Source organism: Pseudorca crassidens, chromosome 17 (assembly GCF_039906515.1).
Source record: "Pseudorca crassidens isolate mPseCra1 chromosome 17, mPseCra1.hap1, whole genome shotgun sequence".
NCBI classification, from domain to species: Eukaryota; Metazoa; Chordata; class Mammalia; order Artiodactyla; family Delphinidae; genus Pseudorca; species Pseudorca crassidens.
This window is the reverse complement of record NC_090312.1, coordinates 57,946,946-57,966,433: the sequence shown is the minus strand read 5'-3', so window position 1 is coordinate 57,966,433 and position 19,488 is coordinate 57,946,946. Positions and strand designations below refer to the sequence as shown.

The 19,488-nt window shown below is 34.7% G+C and overlaps 1 protein-coding gene across 5 annotated transcripts in view; it reads left to right on the top strand.

Moving 5' to 3' along the window:
* RALYL (RALY RNA binding protein like) overlaps positions 1 to 19,488 on the top strand; it is an 822,874-nt gene that overhangs the window by 657,624 nt on the left and 145,762 nt on the right. For all 5 annotated transcript variants that reach the window (XM_067711969.1, XM_067711970.1, XM_067711968.1 and 2 more), the window contains one exon: positions 9,375 to 9,407. In XM_067711969.1, coding sequence (XP_067568070.1) covers positions 9,375 to 9,407 — 33 coding nt within the window. The remainder of the gene's footprint in view (positions 1 to 9,374; positions 9,408 to 19,488) is intronic.

The window sequence follows — 19,488 nt, the reverse complement described above, 5'->3', positions numbered from 1 at the left end:
CAGAACAATTACCTTATAAAAAAACTCAGAGAAGTTCTCTCTGGGCATATCACAATGTAATCACCTGTTTCTAAGGATCAAACTGATAAACAATTTTCTCCAAAAGGATGTTTTTCCTAGTAGTTTTCTTCTTTTACATTTTTTTCACTTTTCAGAATGAAAATTACAAAAATGAGCTTTTTGTATATTCAAGCAGTTTCAGCCCTTAGAGTTAACTACCTTTCTTTGGCATAGTCGTGGCCATAAAGGTCCCCTCTGTGGGGACCAAGATTTCCTGCTCCATGTCACCACTGAAAATGCTTGTCTTCATGACTTACAGTGACTAGTTCACAATAACCTTGCCTTTCTGCTCAATTCATAGAGCATCAGCAGACATCTCCCTCCTGGGCCCATTGGAAAGCTTAACAAAGAACTGTCAGGAGCTTCTTATCCAAGCAGAGAGGCAAGTTTAACATTCTTACCAATCTTAATAAACTCTAAGTTAACTTTTTAACAAGGACTATTGTCTTGAGACTATAGCATAGTGATGGAGATAATAAGTAATAGAAGTTTAGAGACAGGATTGTCCCTATAAGATGAAGGTGTCAGGAATGGCTTTTTAAGTTAGATAAACTCAAAAGGTAAATAGAATTTGATAGGGAAAAGAAGGAATAAAACAATATTCCAGTATAGAAACAAAATTTAAAGACACCAAAGCAAAGCTAAACCAGATTTGTTTGGGCTATATATAGACAAATTTCCTGGAATAAAGTAGTTAGTAATAGAAGTGATAAAGAATAATGTGGAAAGTTGGTGTGAGGCACGTTTGCGAAGAGCTTTCAAATGACAGCTGAAAAGTTTGGGCATCATTCTGTAGTTATTGAAATCATCAAGAAAGGTGGTGACATGAAAACAGCATTTAGGGGAATTAATCTGTCAGTAGGGTCAGAGACTGAATTGGTGATGTAGAGAAGGAATTCAAATTATTCTGAACTTTGAAGTCTGGGAGAATATCTTGATAGGTAGCAAAATAAAGAGTGCCACTTTTGAGAAATTGTTTCCAACTCCTTCCCACAATATAATCATATTTCAAGTGATGGAACACTTTTTTTCTGTAAAGATCATATAGTAAATATTTTAAGTTTGTGGACATTCAGTCCCTGTTACAATGACTCAACTTACTACTGTAGCACAAAAACAGTCTTAAACAATATATAAATGAGTATGACTGTGTCCCAATGAACTTTATTTATGGACACTGAAATTTGAATTGCATATAATTTTCATGACTCATAAAATATTCTTCTTTTGATATTTTCCAAACATTAAAAAATGTAAAAAACGCTCTTAGCTTCAGGTTGTGTAAAATCAGGTGGTGAGCAGGATTTGGCCTATAGACTGGAGTTTGCAAACCCCTGGTTTATAGAACATCAGGCAGAACTCTATCCAACATCATTTTAAAAACTTTGGATTCTCTTCTGAGATCTTATATTGAGCACTTGGAAAGAGATGGTTGAAATGGCAAGTCAAGTGGTAAAAGTCAAAGGAGACAACTAAGTAGATAGTAAGACTAACCCTATAAATCACTGGGGTCAGTGGGGCAACATATGTACCTATATGCTCCAATCCAACAGCTACTTACTTCAGAAAAAAAGGGAAAATCAATCAATAAATATTACTTCAAACACATTCTGAACTCAGCATTCTAGTAATTGCACAGGGAAAGACAAGTGGTGGGTCTTGCCTCTATTCACGTTGATTATGATGCCCGTAAGTAAAGTGGCACAAATGCAGTTTCCAAACAAGTGGTGTGGGTGGCAGCATGGAAGGAAGCTTAGTGTGAGTCCAGCGTATCAAGTTGGAGTAACTCTGAACAAAGAAATTACATTTGGAGAGACCAGTTAGGCTGGGATAGGTGACAAGAACTAGCCTGGGAACTGAGTGAAGAGAGAGATAAGAGGAACATAAAGGAAAAATTGACCAGACATTGCTAATTAAGATGTGCAGAATGAAAGGGGAGTCATACATTAAATGTTTTAAATTTTGTTTACTATATTATTCAATGCCACTAAGAAGCATGCAGAAGTGAGAGGCAAGGGGGCCAGTGTAGGCCGTGGGAAATGGAGAACTAGGCGACTGGAGGTTAGCACCTGACACAAGCAAATAACACACGTGCACTGAAGTCTGACTGATGTTAGGCTGAATTATTGGCAAACATGGGGAGAAGGTATTCTATTCATACCCTCATGTTAGCTATTTCTCAAGTGTTATTAGATGGAAAAATAAGGGAGAAGTGCTATCATCATCACGTTGATGTTCCAAATAAGTTAACCATCTTCTGCATCATGTTATATAGAATCCCCCTCATTTCTTCAAGGTAATTTCATCATTTGGCACTAGTCGTGTCTTATAAAACAAGCATATCCAAACATATTTCACTATTTATCTTCAGTATTTTTTCTCTTAGATCTGTTTACCTATCCATATCATAAATGTATGGGAAAAACAAGCACACAATATGGCCAATAATTTACATGGAGGCGGGAATAATATTGGAATTCAGGAGAAGAAAAGGTTACATAAATATATGCCTCCAACTCTTAACACCAACTATTGGTTTTCTCTGCTTCTTCCTTATATGCTGCTATTTAAAGAGTTTGCTAGGGCAGCTGCTCCCTAAAAGAGTCTCTCCCTGCTATAAATTTTCACCCAAAGAAGCAGGACATTGGGCAAAGAACCATATTGGCTCAGCCTGTAAGTGGACCAAGGCATATTTCTAATAAGCCATTTTTTATTTTTGAATTTTATTTTATTCATTTTTTTAAACAGCAGGTTATCAGTCATCCATCTTATACACATCAGTGTATACATGTCAATCCCAATCTCTCAGTTCATCACACCACCACCCCCATGCCCCGCCACTTTCCCCCCTTGGTGTCCATATGTTTGTTCTTTACATCTGTATCTAAATTTCTGCCCTACAAACCACTTCATCTATACCATTTTTCTAGGTTCCACATATATGTATTAATATGCGATATTTGTTTTCCTCTTTCTGACTTACTTCACTCTGTATGACAGTCTCTAGATTCATCCATGTCTCTACAAATGACCAAATTTTGTTCCTTTTTATGGCTGAGTAATATTCCATTGTATATATGTACCACATTTTTTAACATCTTTATTGGAGTATAATTGCTTTACAATTGTGTGTTAGTTTCTGCTTTATAACAAAGTGAATCAGTTATACATATACATATATCCCCATATCTCCTCCGTCTTGCATCTCCCGCCCTCCCACCCTACCTATCCCACCCCTCTAGGTGGTCACAAAGCACCGAACTGATCTCCCTGTGCTATGTGGCTGCTTCCCACTAGCTATCTATTTTACGTTTGGTAGTTTATATATGTCCATGCCACTCTGTCACTTTGTCCCAGCTTACCCTTCCCCCTCCCCATATCCTCAAGTCCATTCTCTAGTAGGTCTGTGTCTTTATTCCCATCTTGCCCCTAGGTTCTTCTGATCATCTTTTTTTCTTTTTTCTTTAAATTCCATATATATGTGTTAACATATGGTATTTGTTTTTCTCTTTCTGACTTACTTCACTCTGTATGACAGACTCTAGGTCCATCCACCTCACTACAAATAACTCAGTTTCGTTCCTTTTTATGGCTGAGTAATATTCCATTGTATATATGTACCACATCTTCTTCACCCATTTGTCTGTCGATGGGCATATAGGTTGGTTCCATGACCTGGCTATTGTAAATAGTGCTGCAATGAGTATTGGGGTGTACGTGTCTTTTTGAATTATGGTTTTCTCTGGGTAAATGCCCAGAAGTTGGATTGCTGGGTCATATGGTAATTCTATTTTTAGTTTTTTAAGCAACCTCCATACTGTTCTCCATTGTGGCTGTATCAATTTACATTCACACCAACAGTGCAAGAGGGTTCCCTTTCTCCATACCCTCTCCAGCATTTGTTGTTTGTAGATATTCGGATGATGGCCATTCTAACTGGTATGAGATGATACCTCACTGTAGTTTTGTTTTTCATTTCTCTAATAATTAATGATGTTGAGCAGCTTTTCATGTGCTTCTTGGCCATCTGTATGTCTTCTTTGGAGATATGTCTATTTAGGTCTTCTGCTCATTTTTGGATTGGACTGTTTGTTTTTTTTAATATTGAGCTACATGAGCTCTTTATATATTTTGGAGATTAATCTTTTGCCTGTTGATTCGTTTGCAAATATTTTCTCCCATTTTGAAGGTTGTCTTTTTGTCTTGTTTGTAGTTTCCTTTGTTTGCAAAAGCTTTTAAGTTTCATTAGGTCCCATTTGTTTATTTTTGTTTTTATTTCCACTTCTCTAGGAAGTGGTCAAAAAGGATCTTGCTGTGAATTATGTCAAAGAGTATTCTGCCCATGTTTTCCTCTATGAATTTTATAGTGTCTGGCCTTATATTTAGGTCTTTAATCCATTTTGAGTTTACTTTTGTGTATGGTGTTAGGGAGTGATCTAATTTCATTCTTTTACATGTAGCTGTCCACTTTCCCCAGCACCACTTATTGAAGAGACTGTCTTTTCTCCATGGTATATCCTTGCCTCCTTTGTCATAGATTAGTTGACCATAGGTGTGTGGGTTTATCTCTCTGCTTTCTGTCCTGTTCTGTTGAACTATATTTCTGTTTTTGTGTCAGTACCACATTGTCTTTATTACTGTAGCTTTGTAGTATAGTCTGAAGTCAGGGAGTCCGATTCCTCCAATTCCGTCTTTTTCACTCAAGACTGTTTTGGCTATTCAAGGTCTTTTGTGTCTCCATACCATTTTTAAGATTTTTGTTATAGTTGTGTGAAAAATGCCATTGGTAATTTGATAGGGATTGCATTGAATCTGCATATTGCATTGGGTAGTATAGTCATTTTCACAATATTGATTCTTTCAATCCAAGAATATGGTGTATCTCTCCATCGGTTGGTATCATCTTTAATTTCTTTCAACAGTGTCTTGTAGTTTTCTGCCTACAGGTCTTGTCTCCCTATGTAGGTTTCTTCCTAGGTATTTTATTCTTTTTGTTACAATGGTAAATTGGAGTGTTTCCTTAATTTCTCTTTCAGATTTTTCATCATTAGTGTATAGGAATGCAAGAGATTTCTGTGCATTAATTTTGTATCCTGCAACTACCAAATTTATTGCTTAGCTCTAGGAGTTTTCTGGTGGCATCTTTAGGATTCTCTATGTATAATATCATGTCATCTGCAAACAGTGACAGTTTTACTTCTTTTCCAATTTGGGTTCCTTTTATTTCTTTATATTCTCTGATTGCCAGGGCTAGGACTTCCAAAACTAAGTTGAATAATAGTGGTGAGAGTGGACATTCTTGTCTTGTTCCTGATCCTAGTGGAAATGATTTCAGTTTTTCACCATTGAGAATGATGTTTGCTGTGGGTTTGTCATATTTGGCCTTTATTATGTTGAGGTAGGTTCCCTCTATGCCCACTTTCTGGAGAGTTTTTATCATAAATGGGTGTTGAAATTTGTTAAAAGATTTCTCTGCATCTATTGAGTTTATCATATTATTTTTATACTTCAACTTGTTAATATGGTGTATTACATTGATTAATTTGTGTATATTGAAGAATCCTTCCATCCCTGGGATGAATCCCACTTGATCATGGCGTATGATCCTTTTATTGTGCTGTTGGATTCTGTTTGCTAGTATTTTGTTGAGGATTTTTGATTCTATATTCATCAGTGATATTGGTCTCTACTTTTCTTTTCTTTAATATCTTTGTCTGGTTTTGGTATCAGGGTGATGGTGGTCTCATGGAATGAGTTTGGGAGTGTTCCTTCCTCTGTAGTTTTTGGAAGAATTTGAGAAGGACGGGTGTTAGCTCTTCTCTAAATGTTTGATAGAATTCACCCATGAAACCATCTGGTCCTGAACTTTTGTGTTTTGGAAGATTTTTAATCACAGTTTCAATTTCATTACTTGTGATTGGTCTGTTCATATTTTCTATTTCTTCCTGGTTCAGTCTACGCAGGTTATACCTTTCTAAGAATTTGTCCATTTCTTCCAGGTTGTCCATTTTATTGGCATAGTGTTTCTTGTAGTAGTCTTTTAGGATGCTTTGTATTTCTGCAGTGTCTGTTGTAACTTCTCCTTTCTCCTTTCTAAGTTTATTGATTTGAGTCCTCTCCATCTTTTTCTTGATGTGTCTGTCTAATGGTTTTTCAATTTTGTTTATCTTCTCAAAGAACCAGCTTTTAGTTTTATTGATCTTTGTTATTGTTTTCTTTGTTTCTATTTCATTTATTTCTATTCTGATCTTTATGATTTCTTTCCTTCTGCTAACTATGGGTTTTGTTTGTTCTTCTTTCTCTAGTTCCTTTAGGTGTAAGGTTAGTTTGTTTATTTAAGATTTTTATTGTTTCTTGAGGTAGGATTGTATTGGTATAAACTTCCAACTTAGAACTGCTTTTGCTACATCCCATAGGCTTTGGATCATCATGTTTTCATTGTCATTTGTCTCTAGGTAATTTTTGATTTCCTCTTTGATTTCTTCAGTGATTTCTTGGTTATTTAGTAACCTATTGTTTAGCCTCCACGTGCTTGTGTTTTTCACATTTTTTCCCTGTAATTTATTTCTATTCTCATAGTGTTGTGGTCAGAAAAGATGCTTGATATGATTTCAATATTCTTAAATTTACTGTGGTTTGATTTGTGACCCAAGATGTGATCTATACTGGAGAATGATCCATGCACACTTGAGAAGAATGTGTAATCTGCTGTTTTTGGATGGAATGTCCTATAAATATCAATTAAATCTATCTGGTCTATTGTGTCATTTAAAGCTTGTGTTTCCTTATTTTCTGTTTGGCTGATCTGTCCATTGGTGTAAGTGAGTTGTCAAAGTTCCCCAATATTATTGTGTTACTGTCTATTTCCTCTTTTGTAGTTGTTATCAGTTGCCTTATGTATTGAGGTGCTCCTATGTTGGTGCATATATATTTATAACTGTTATATGTTCTTGGATTGATCCCTTGATCATTATGTAGTGTCCTTCCTTGTCTCTTGTAACATTATTTTAAAGTCTATTTTATCTGACATGAGTATTACTACTCCAGCTTTCCTTTGATTTCCATTTGCATAGAATATCTTTTTCCATCCCTCACTTTCAGTCTGAACATGTCGCTAGGTTTGAAGTGGATCTCTTGTATACAACATATATATGGGTCTTGTTTTTGTATCCATTCAGCAAGCTTGTGTCTTTTGGTTGAAGCATTTAATCCATTCACATTTAAGGTAATTATCAATATGTATGTTCCTATTACCATTTTCTTAATTGTTATGGGTTTGTTTTTGTAGGTCCTTTTCTTCTCTTGTGTTTCCCACTTAGAGAAGTTCCTTTATCATTTGTTGTAGAGCTGGTTTGGTGCTGCTGAATTCTCCTAACTTTTGCTCGTCTGTAAACCTTTTGATTTCTCCATTGAATCTGAATGAGATCCTTGCCAGGTAGAGTAATCTTGATTGTAGTTTCTTCCCTTTCATCACTTTAAGTATATCATGCCACTCTCTTCTGGCTTGTAGAGTTTTTGCTGAGAAATCATCTGTTAACCTTATGGGAGTTCCTGGGACTCTCTGGGCTTCCTGGACTTGGGTGGCTATTTCTTGTCCCATGTCAGAGAAGTTTTCAACTATAATCTCTTCAAATATTTTCTCGCGTCCTTTCTCTCTCTCTTCTCCTTCTGTGACCCCTATAATGTGAATGTTGTTGTGTTTAATGTTGTCCCAGAGGTCTCTTAGGCTGTCTTCATTTCTTTTCATTCTTTTTCTTTATTCTGTTCCACAGCAGTGAATTCCACCATTCTGTCTTCCAGGTCACTTGTCCATTCTTCTGCCTCAGTTATACTGCTATTGATTCCTTCTAGTGTAATTTTCATTTCAGTTATTGTGTTGTTAATCTCTCTTGTTTGTTCTTTAATTCTTCTAGATCTTTGTTAAACATTTCTTGCATCTTCTCAATCTTTGCCTCCATTCTTTTTCCGAGGTCCTGTATCATCTTCACTATCATTATTCTGAATTCTTTTTCTAGATGGTTGCCTATCTCCACTTCATTTAGTTGTTTTTCTGGGGTTTTATCTTGTTCCTTCATGTGGTACATAGCCCTCTGCTTTTTCATTTTGTTTATCTTTCTGTGAATGTGGTTTTTGTTCTACAGGCTGCAGGGTTGTAGTTCTTCTTGCTTCTGCCCTCTGGTTGATGAGGTTATCCTAAGCCATATTTTATATACACAGTATGAAATAAGACAAAAAAAAGGAGGTCATTGTCTTCATTGTTTAGACTCATATAAAAGTAAAGTCTTTTGACTTAATTCTAAGGTAGTCTCATCAGTTTTCCATGTCAAAGCATAATCAGCTGGTGCTTGGTAAATGTTTTTTGCAGAATTAAATTTCTTGCCATTTTCCTATAACTATTTATATATTAATAAAATAGTTTAAAACATGAATGCTTCTTAAAAATTTTAAACACCAAGGTTTAGATTAAAATGTCCTCAGCATTTGCCTACATTTAACCCATAATCATAAGTTTAAAAACTTACACCTACCAACTGGTCTCCTTAATTATTAATTAGGAAATGTTTAGCAGTGAATCATTTCCTGATTTATTTACTTTTTGCAAAGATATAGTTAATTTATGAAATCAGAAAATTAGCTGGAAGCAATCTTAGCCTATTTTATAGTGGAGAAAGTAAGACTCAGAAGGTTTTTAGTGGCTTGCTCAAGATGTCACAACTAGCCAGAGGCTTCAGGATTATAATTTTCCTTTAATATGTTAGGAGGTACAAAGAATACCTGGTTCTTTGGAGACACAGAGGAGGCAGGAGAACCCTAATCTGTCACCTGGCTTCCCCTGTCCTAAGTTGTTTTGTTGCCAATAAATGACCATGAATGGTATGCTGCTTCTCTCTTCATTACAAAATATTTACTGGAAACAAATTATTCAGTCAATATTTAACCAAATATATTATAAATTCTTCCACTACTCAACTATAAATAGATGTATTAAAAATTCTACAAATTGTTGTAAAAAAGAAAATAAGTAAATGTAGAGAGTGTAAATCAGAATTAGACTAACAATAGTATTATCTTAATTAAATGCTACGTTTCCATTCCATGTCTCTCTCATTTTATTTAGCCTCTGCATTAATCCAGCCAGAATTTGAATTAGTCCAGATTAAGTCTTAATATATTATTTGTAGCTTTTTACTAGTTCCAAATTGTGCATTTTCATCCAAACAGGTATAATAATTCTGTCAGATTCATATAAAAGCAATTTTAAGTGTACAGCAAATTGTTATATTAAAATAAGTTTTTCATATCTTTTTTCATAGACTTGAGTCAAAGGAGCCTTTCCTGTCTGTTGGGTGAGTATATGTCTAAATTTTTAAAATCTCAATTCTCTAATTGATTTTTAATTCAAATTAACAAGGTCTTCTGAGACAGTATTTTCAGTCCTTTTAAGCCCATATTCAAAGTCATAACCTACCATTGATTCATCATTTCCTCAGCAATAGGGCTATCTACATTTAAAAGGCAACTAAAATGCTCTCTGGGCTGTTTTCTGATCTCAGAAATTTAACTAATGAATGCATATGAAATCCTGTATCCTATGTAAATCTAAAAAGGTACACAGTGATTATCTCATCAAGTAAAAGTGTGCTCTGATTGGTTTTAAAAATTCCTCTGAACCACAGCTTCAGTATTCCTAGTTTGTCTACTCATTTTTGTACTGTTTCCTTTCAATCTACTCTATTCAGTATTTCTTCCCCCTTTTTCTCTAAATCTGTATCCAAAATGTTTTTCTTTTTCCCTTTTCTCTCATTTCACTTTTTTTTCTCTGCTGCTCCCACTGACTGCTTCTCTGAACACAAAGCTGAAAAACTCTGAAGCAGATTAAGTAAGACTAATGCTTACCCTCTCTGATAGTATCATTCTGAGTCACAGTACATGTTCTAATAAAAATATACTGTTGACAAGAATATGCACATACTATTTTTAGCCATTTAGCTAATTAAGACTCAGCAAAGATGTTTTTACTGATATATTACATAATCCTTTGACTAACATATTAAAATGTTTTATTAAGGGACTTCTGTCTCATTATGGTTGATGTTATAAAGTATCAAAAAGCATTGGAAGATGTGACATCTAGTTTAGAAGAAATCATGCTGTATTTGATAAGAAAAACACCCCCCCACACACACATAGGCAGTCATGACCAGAAACATAGGATGGGGTTAGATTTTTAAATGATGACGTCAGTTTTCTTTTATTAATTTGCTTGTAGCCGGTGAATATTTCTGTCACTCATTGAAAAAAATGGTTCCCTCTGCCCTTCTACTCCTCATAAAAGCCTTTCAGAATGCCATTTGAATTACAGGAATCAAAATAATTGTTAGGGGTTCTGGGAGAGAAAAACAGTAAATGCATTTATTGGAGGACTTCATGAAAAATGAAAGGTCAAGTTGATCTGGTCCAAAAAATTCATTAGCACATACTTCTTTCTTTCATTGATCATCAGATCCTATTTTTAAAAACTTTTAAGCCTGAAGTAATCTTTTGTTTTGAGTGCATATGTGTCCTGCCTTCAAGTCCAGAGGCTGGAGTAGCTTCTCTTTATGCCTCAGTGCAGTTGTTCTGAAGCATTTCCTGTTCTCTCCACTACACTGAGGTGGAATCCACTTTTTATTGCAAACCTCTATTTTACAAGGACAGATGCTCAGTAGTCTTTGCTTTAAACTTATCAGGAATTTAGAACTCAGTATTAGAGCACTGAGAAAAACTCTCTCCAAAAGAAAGATCTATCACTCAGCAAATACTACTCAAAATGGGAAAACTGGCATGGCAGTAAGAAGATACTGCTTTACTTAGACTTGTCTTAAAATAAAGTGGGGAAACAAGCAACCCAAATAGTTCTGCTGACTGGATACTTTAATTTATAGCTAAATGTCTTCATTCTCCTGTAAGAAAATGATTTTGAATAAGATTGTCCAAAAGTATGTATGAATCTCTATCCTGAACCTGTTCAGTAAAGGGAAAGGGTGATAATGAACATAATGGACACATATGAGCCTATTAGGCAACAGATAATCTACTATAAGAACCATGATTCAAATTTGTGTCTCTAATTTTGTCACTTGCCAAAGGGAATAAATATGCATGATGTACTGTCTATGGTATCAGTTGACATGTGAGTATTTAAGGTCGAGTTTTTCTAAAGCCCTGCATATCTTATTACATTAATTTTAATTCTATGTTCAATAAAATTACATTAATGAATAAATCAGTACTAAATATTGCATACTTCAGTCCATTGTCCAACAGTGTCTGAAAGCACTTATGAATATACTGTACTTCTAGAAGTTGCTTCCACCCTCGTAGACTCCGACACTTACAAGCTAGTTTTATTAACTTAGTCAGTTTCTTAAACTCCCAAATCTCAGGTCCCTAATCGGTGAAATGGAGATAAAAAAAGAAAATTTAAATCAAGGATTTAGCACTGTTCTTGGCACATAGTAACTGTTCATAAATGTTAGCTATTATTACAGTTATGGAAGTTATATTCATAAATAATGTTCTAAAAACTCAATCACAGAGGTCTGAAATAGTTTAGAGAATACAACTCCACTTCTATAGCTGTGCTTTGAGTTGCATGGGGAAACCAAAAGAAGTTTTTATAATGGGGAGAGAAAAATGAAAATTGTGAATGGAATAAACATGAGTACCAATATTCTGCTTCATATTTTAATGATGAACACTAACAATTGTTATTTAAAACTTTAATGGGACCTTAAGAAACAAGAAACATCTCAAATAAACAATGTAACCTTACACCTAAAGCAATTATAGAAAGAAGAACAAAAAACACCCAGTTAGCAGAAGGAAAGAAATCAAAAGATCAGATCAGAAATAAATGAAAAAGAAATGAAGGAAAAAATAGCAAAGATCAATATAACTAAAAACTGATTCTTTGAGAAGATAAACAAAATTGATAAACCATGAACCAGACTTATCAAGAAAAAAAGAGAGAAGACTCAAATAAATAGAATTAGAAATGAAAAAGGAGAAGTAATAACTGGCACTGCAGAAATACAAAGGATCATGAGACATTACTACAAGCAACTCTATGCTAATAAAATAGACAAACTGGAAGAAATGGACAAATTCTTAGAAATGCACAACCTTCCAAGACTGAACCAGGAAGAAATAGAAAATATAAACAGACCAATCACAAGCACTGAAATGGAAACTGTGATTAAAAATCTTCCAAAAAACAAAAGTGCAGGACCAGATGGCTTCATAGGAAAATTCTATCAAACATTTAGAGATTAGCTAACACCTATCTTTCTCAAACTCTTGTAAAATACAGCAGAGGGAGGAACACTCCCAAACTCATTCTATGAGGCCACCATCGCTCTGATACCAAAACCAGACAAAGATGTCACAAAGAAGGAAAACTACAGTCCAATATCACTGATGAACATAGATGCAAAATTCCTCAACAAAATACTAGCAAACAGAATCCAACAGCACGTTAAAAGGATCATACACTATGAACAAGTGGGGTTTATCCCAGGAATGCAAGGATTCTTCAATATATGCAAATCAATCAATGTGATAAACCATATTAACAAATTGAAGGAGAAAAATCATATGATCATCTCAATAGATGCAGAGAAAGCTTTTGACAAAATTCAACACCCATTTGTGATAAAAACTCACCGGAAAGTAGGCATAGAGGGAACTGTCCTCAATATAATAAAGGTCATATATGACAAACCCACAGTCAACATCGTTCTCAATGGTAAAAACTGAAACCATTTCCACCATATGATCAGGAACAAGACAAGGTTGCCGACTCTCACCACTATTATTCAACATAGTTTTGGAAGTTTTAGCCACAAAAATCAGAGAAGAAAAAGAAATAAAAGGAATCCAAATTGGAAAAGAAGAAGTAAAGCAGTCACTGTTTTCAGATGACATGATACTATACATAGAGAATCCTAAAGATGCTACCAGAAAACTACCAGAGGTAATCAATGAATTTGGTAAATTAGCAGGATACAAAATTAATGCACAGAAATCTCTAGCATTTCTACACACTAATGATGAAAAATCTGAAAGTGAAATTAAGAAAGCACTCTCATTTACCATTGCAACAAAAATAATAAAATATCTAGGAATAAACCTACCTAAGGAGACAGAAGACCTGTATGCAGAAAATTATAAGACACTGATGAAAGAAATTAAAGATGATAGAAATAGATGGAGAGGTATACCATGTTCTTGGATTGGAAGAATCAACATTCTGAAAATGACTCTACTCTCCAAAGCAATCTACAGATTCAATGCAATACCTATCAAACTATCAATGGCATTTTTCACAGAAATAGAACAAAAAATTTCACAATTTCTATTGAAAGCCCAAAGACCCCCAATAGCCAAAGCAATCTTGAGAAAGAAAAACAGAGCTGCAGGAATCAGTCTCCCTGACTTCAGACTATAGTACAAAGCTACAGTAATCAAGACAGTATGGTAATGACACAAAAACAGAAAGATAGATCAATGGAACAGTATAGAAAGCCCAGAGATAAACCCACTTACTTATGGTAACCTTCTCTTTGGTAAAGGAGGCAACAATATACAGTGGAGAAAAGACAGCCTCTTCAATAATGGTCCTGGGAAAACTGGACAGCTACATGGAAAAGAATGAAATTAGAACACTCCCTAACACCATACACAAAAATAAACTCAAAATGGATTAGAGGCCTAAATGTAAGGCCAGACACCATCAAACTCTTAGAGGAAAACATAGGCAGGACACTCTATGACATAAATCACAGGAAGATCCTTTTTGACCCACCTCCTAGAGAAATGGAAATAAAAACAAAAATTAAAAAATGGGACCCAATGAATCTTAAAAGCTTTTGCACAGCAAAGTAAACCATAAACAAGACAAAAAGACAACCCTCAGATGGGAGAAAATATTTGCAAATGAAGCAACTGACAAAGGATTAATCTCCAAAACATACAAGCAACTCATGCAGCTCAATATCAAAAAAACAAAGAGCCCAATTCAAAAATGGGCAGAGACCTAAATAGACATTTCTCCAAAGAACATATACAGATTGCCAACAAATACATGAAAGAATGCTCAACATCATCAATCATTAGAGAAATGCAAATCAAAACTACAATGAGATATCATCTCACACCGGTCAGAATGACCATCATCAAAAACTCTACAAACAATAAATACTGGAGAGGTTGTGGAGAAAAAGGAGGCCTCTTGCACTGTTGGTGGGAATGTAAATTGATACAGCCACAATGGAGAACAGTATGGAGGTTGCTTAAATACTAAAATTAGAACTATCATACGACCCAGCAATCCCACTACTAGATATATACCCTGAGAATACCATAATTCAAAAAGATCATGTACCAAAATATTCATTGCATATCTACTTACAATAGCCAGGACATGGAAGCAACCTAGTGTCCATCAACAGATGAATGGATAAAGAAGATGTGGCACATATATACAATGGAATATTACTCATCCATGAAAAGGAATGAAACTGAGTTATTTGTAGTGAGGTGGCTGGACCTAGAGACTGTTGTATGGAATGAAGTAAGTCAGAAAGAGGAAAACAAATACCGTATGCTAACACATATATATGGAACCTAAAAAAAGAAAAAAAAATGGTCAGAAGAACTTATGGGCAAGATGGGAATAAAGATGCAGACCTACTAGAGAATGCACTTGAGGATACAGGGAGGGCAAAGGGTAAGCGGTGACAAAGTAAGAGAGTGGCATGGACATATATACACTACCAAACATAAAATAGATAGCTAGTGGGAATCAGCTGCATAGCACAGGGAGATCACCTCAGTGCTTTGTGACCACCTAGAGGGGTGGAATACGGAGGGTGGGAGGGAGGGAGTTTCAAGAGTAAAGAGATATGGGGACATATGTATATGTATACCTGATTCACTTTGTTATAAGGCAGAAACTAACACACCATTGTAAAGCAATTATACTCTAATAAAGATGTTAAAAAAATAAAATAGAATAAAATTTTAATGGGAAGAAGTATTGATAAAATTTTAATGTGCATCTCTTCTTAATGTAAATTAGGGAGCAAAATTCTTCCTTTGATAAATTTGCTACAGTAATAATGAAATAAAATGTTAAAGTGTCACAAACATAAATTCAAATTAAATATGCCAGCAGAAAAATTTGTCAGAGAAAGTTATAACACCAGGAAATATTTGTTTATGGAAAAAGGTTAGGAAATTGTGAAAGGAAATTAAGTGAAATTTCAGATCTTAACCCTTCAACTATGTGGCGATTTAAGTGGAACTTTCTTTCCTATCCACCAATAAATGATTAGTAAAATAATTTCATTGAGAAAAATTTAAAAATAGCCTTTATCCTGGAGTGAGGAATGAAGGCTCATCCCAGAGTTTGATTCTGTTAATTCAGGTAGGTCAATAGATGCAGTGTTTTCCAAGGCTATCTAGGCAATTCTGATACCAGCCAGGGCTGGAACCACTGTCTACATCATGTATGCATCCTCCCTCATCCTTTCCTTACAAGCATACACAGGTTGTTCTTGCAGACATTTATGGTCTCTGGAATCTCCTTAAAAATCTTTGAAATAGAACTTCCCATGGTCTCTCTCTGTTTTGGATATATATGGCGGAAGTGGACACATTGATTGAGAACTGTCTTGGAGTTCATCCATCAGAGACCAGAATAGATGTAAACAGACGAAAATTTGTGCCATGGAGATCACCATGGTGCCTAGGGAACACACTGCCTGTGTTCATTCTAATGTCATCCTAGATCTAAGGTTGGGATTATATTATTAAATACTATAGCTTAATATTTAATAAATATTCTACTACATGAAGATAAAAAGTTTTATATTAAAATTATTATAAGTATATTTAATATAAATAAATTTATATGTAACATGTATCACATGTAAATTTATTTAAATATATCATAAAATACATTTTTATTATAAATATAATAAATTTAAATAATAGATTTAAAAATTCAAGTTCTTGCCTATCTAACCCACCTAAAAGTAAAAAAAATCAATCAACTCTGTTTTTTAGAATGGAGCTTAGGCTTGAGTGCTAAATGAGTACTAGATGGTTGATATTCTACTCATCCTCAAAACATTACATTTTAGAGCAATTTAGAAAACTCTTCTGGCAAGTGTTTTCTTGTATGAGGCATCAGACAGATTCTGATTTTGGAAATAAGTTGGAAGAGAACAGACATCAATTTGTATTCAGAAAAGTGAGTAAGAACCAAGCAATGGTCTCAATTAAGTGTCTAAGATATAAATATTAGTTTGAAACTAGTCATGCCTTGAAAAATCTTTTTACAGCTTTTTAATGAAAAAAAGAGATGAGGGGAAAGGAAGCTCCTGTTCATTTGACATTTGAGATTCATAGTGTAAAAAGACATGTCAAGACAATGCATGAATTCCCTTCAAGAGCAAGTGGCTGTCGACACTTTGCAGACACTGAGCCACTTAAAAGTATATTCAAGGCAAAGTAAAATTTTCCATGTGAATTATTTCCTCTTACCTCTTTAACATGAAGTTAACCTTTTTCAAAGACTGTTACTATGAATGAGTTGTATTTTGGAATTGAAACTTTGAATCATACCAATGATTTTACAGTTGATGAATTTTTGTATGAGCAGCTTTATTATGAGGATGATTATTTACTGAATGGGTAAAAATTTTTTTCAGATTTTTTCATTATATTAGAATAATTTAAATAACTCAGAAGAATTTGAAATTTTTATTGGAATAGCTCAGAATATATTGTTTCTCAGGCTTGGCTGAGAGACATTAAAAAACACATCAAGGATAAAAATCTCAAAATTATTATATTTATCTCAGTTAAAACACTGGCTCTATGAGTGAGCTAATCATGGCCCAGCCAATGGAGTTCCTGCATCCCCTGAGAGGTATCTGACCTATTCTACTTAAGTCCAACCAAAAAGGGGCTAACACTGCCAGGGCAGCAAAACTCACCCTACAACTAAAAGTATTCCTAAGTAATTGCTAATATATATATATATATATATATATACACATATATATATATACACATATATATATATATATACATACACCACACTGCATGGCATGTGGAACTTCCCCAACCAGGGATCAAACCCATGGCCCCTGCAGTGGAAGAACGGAGTCTTAACCACTGGACCACCAGGGAAGTCCCATGCTAACAGCTTTATTTTGTTAAATAATTTTCCTTGGGGAATATTTCCCCCTTTACTTTCCAGTCTTGGAACTGAATTTGGAGCTTCAGTGTACTTCTGCTATTGTTATAAAGACATTATTAAACCTCAACATTCTTATTAGGTCAAATATTTGTACTAGTTTACTTTTATCTAGGTTTTGTTTGAGACTTCGTATTTACTGACAGATGCTGTATATTATTATACCATTAGCTACCTATTTTAGGAGACTAAGTTCTGTAATTTGGTTTTCTTGGTTTGTATCCCATTCTGTCTTTTCTTAACTAGGTGCCTTGGGCAATTTCTTTAACTCCTCTCTGCTTTCATATTCTCCCCTGAAGTAATAACTAACTCTTAGGGCAGTTGTGAATAAGATAATATTACAAAGTGCTTAGAACAGCATCGAACACATAGTAAACAGGGATAGATATCAATTGTTATCAACATTCTGTGCAACATCTAAGTTATGTTATAAATCTTTCCTAAAGGAGTGAGTTCCTCTGAATTACAGAAATTTCAACTAATTAAGTCCAAAGGTCTGAATATTCTAGAAGAGTGGTAATGGATTGAATTCTTGGAAAGGAAGTTCAGAAGAGTGAAATCAAGCACAGTAGTGAAGAAATACTTTACTTGGGAGATCTTTGAGGAAGATAGACAAGAAAGACAGAAAAGCACAAAGACAGGAAGACAGTTTTGGAGTGTGCTCAGATTGATATAAAATAACAAGTACAATATTTAAAATTTTAATAATAGGAGCATGAAAATAGGAAAGCAATGCCAATTTAGGGATAGTTGCAAAAGAGCATCAAAAAGTAAAAAGAGAGTTATATGACTGCTGTAAAATGATTGGTTTTTACCAATCATTTAGGAATTAAAAGATGGTCTTAATCTAGGATTTGAGAAGTTGAAGAAATTGGCCAGATTGTCAGGAAATTTTTCAAGACAAAATGTAGGACTTGAGTTTATCTTCAAGGTGAAGTAAGAATTCAATAAAGAGGTTTTAAGAGTAGCATTTCTGGAAGAAAGAATTGGAAGAAAAAAATGGCAGCAGGGAGAAGAGACTGCACAAAGCACATCAGACATCCCAGTCTAACAAGCCTGAAGGTTCATGAAAAGACAGGAGAGAGATTAAGATTGGTGAGTTAAAGTAGTGGCTATATACTGAGAAATTATGATAATGCAAGGAACTTCCTTTACATTCTAAGGATTCAGTAGAGTCATTGGATGGTTGTATGTGTATTTGTTTGTCTGTTTTGCTTTTAACTGAAGAATATTCTCCAAAGTGAGGTCATAGTAGAGTCACTTAGAAAGCTGTTGCAATAATTCCAGCATGACTTGAAAAGATTCAGAACTTGAGCAGAATGAAATCACCTCCCACATGTTAGAATGGCTGTCATCAAAAATTTGACAAAAGATAACAAGTGTTGGTGTGGACGTGGAAAAAAGGGAACCCTTGTACACTGTTGGTTGGAATGTAAGCTGGTGCAGCTGCTATGGATAATGGTAGGGAAATTCCTCAAAAAATTAAAAACAGAACTACTTATGTGATCCAGCAAGCCCACTTCTGGGTATATATACAAAGGAAATATTTTAAAATCAGTATCTGGAAGAGGTGCCTGCACTCTCATGGTCATTGCAGCATTATTCACAATAGCCAAGTTATGGAAACAACCTAAATGTCCACTGACAGATGAATGGATATAAAAAATGTGATAATGTAATATATGTATGTATACACACACACACACACACACTGAAATATTATTCAACCTTTAAAAAGAAGGAAATCCTGCCATTTGTGACATCATGGATGAACCTGGAGGACATTATGCTCAGTGAAATAAGCCAGACACAGAAAGACAATACTGCATGATCTCACTTATATGTGGAAGCTGAAATAGTCAAACTCAGAAACAGAGATTAGAATGGTAGTTGCCCGGGAGGTGGGGGAAATGGGGAGACAAATTTTCAGTTGTGCAGGATGATTAAGTTCTGGGGAACTTATAGTTACAGCATGGTAACTATAGTTATTAATACTGTATTGTGTACCTGAAATTTGCTAAAAATGTAGATCTTACGTGTTCCCACCACAAAAAAAGTAACTATGCGGTGTGATGGATATGTTAATTAGATTGACTCTGATAATCCATTGCATAATGTAT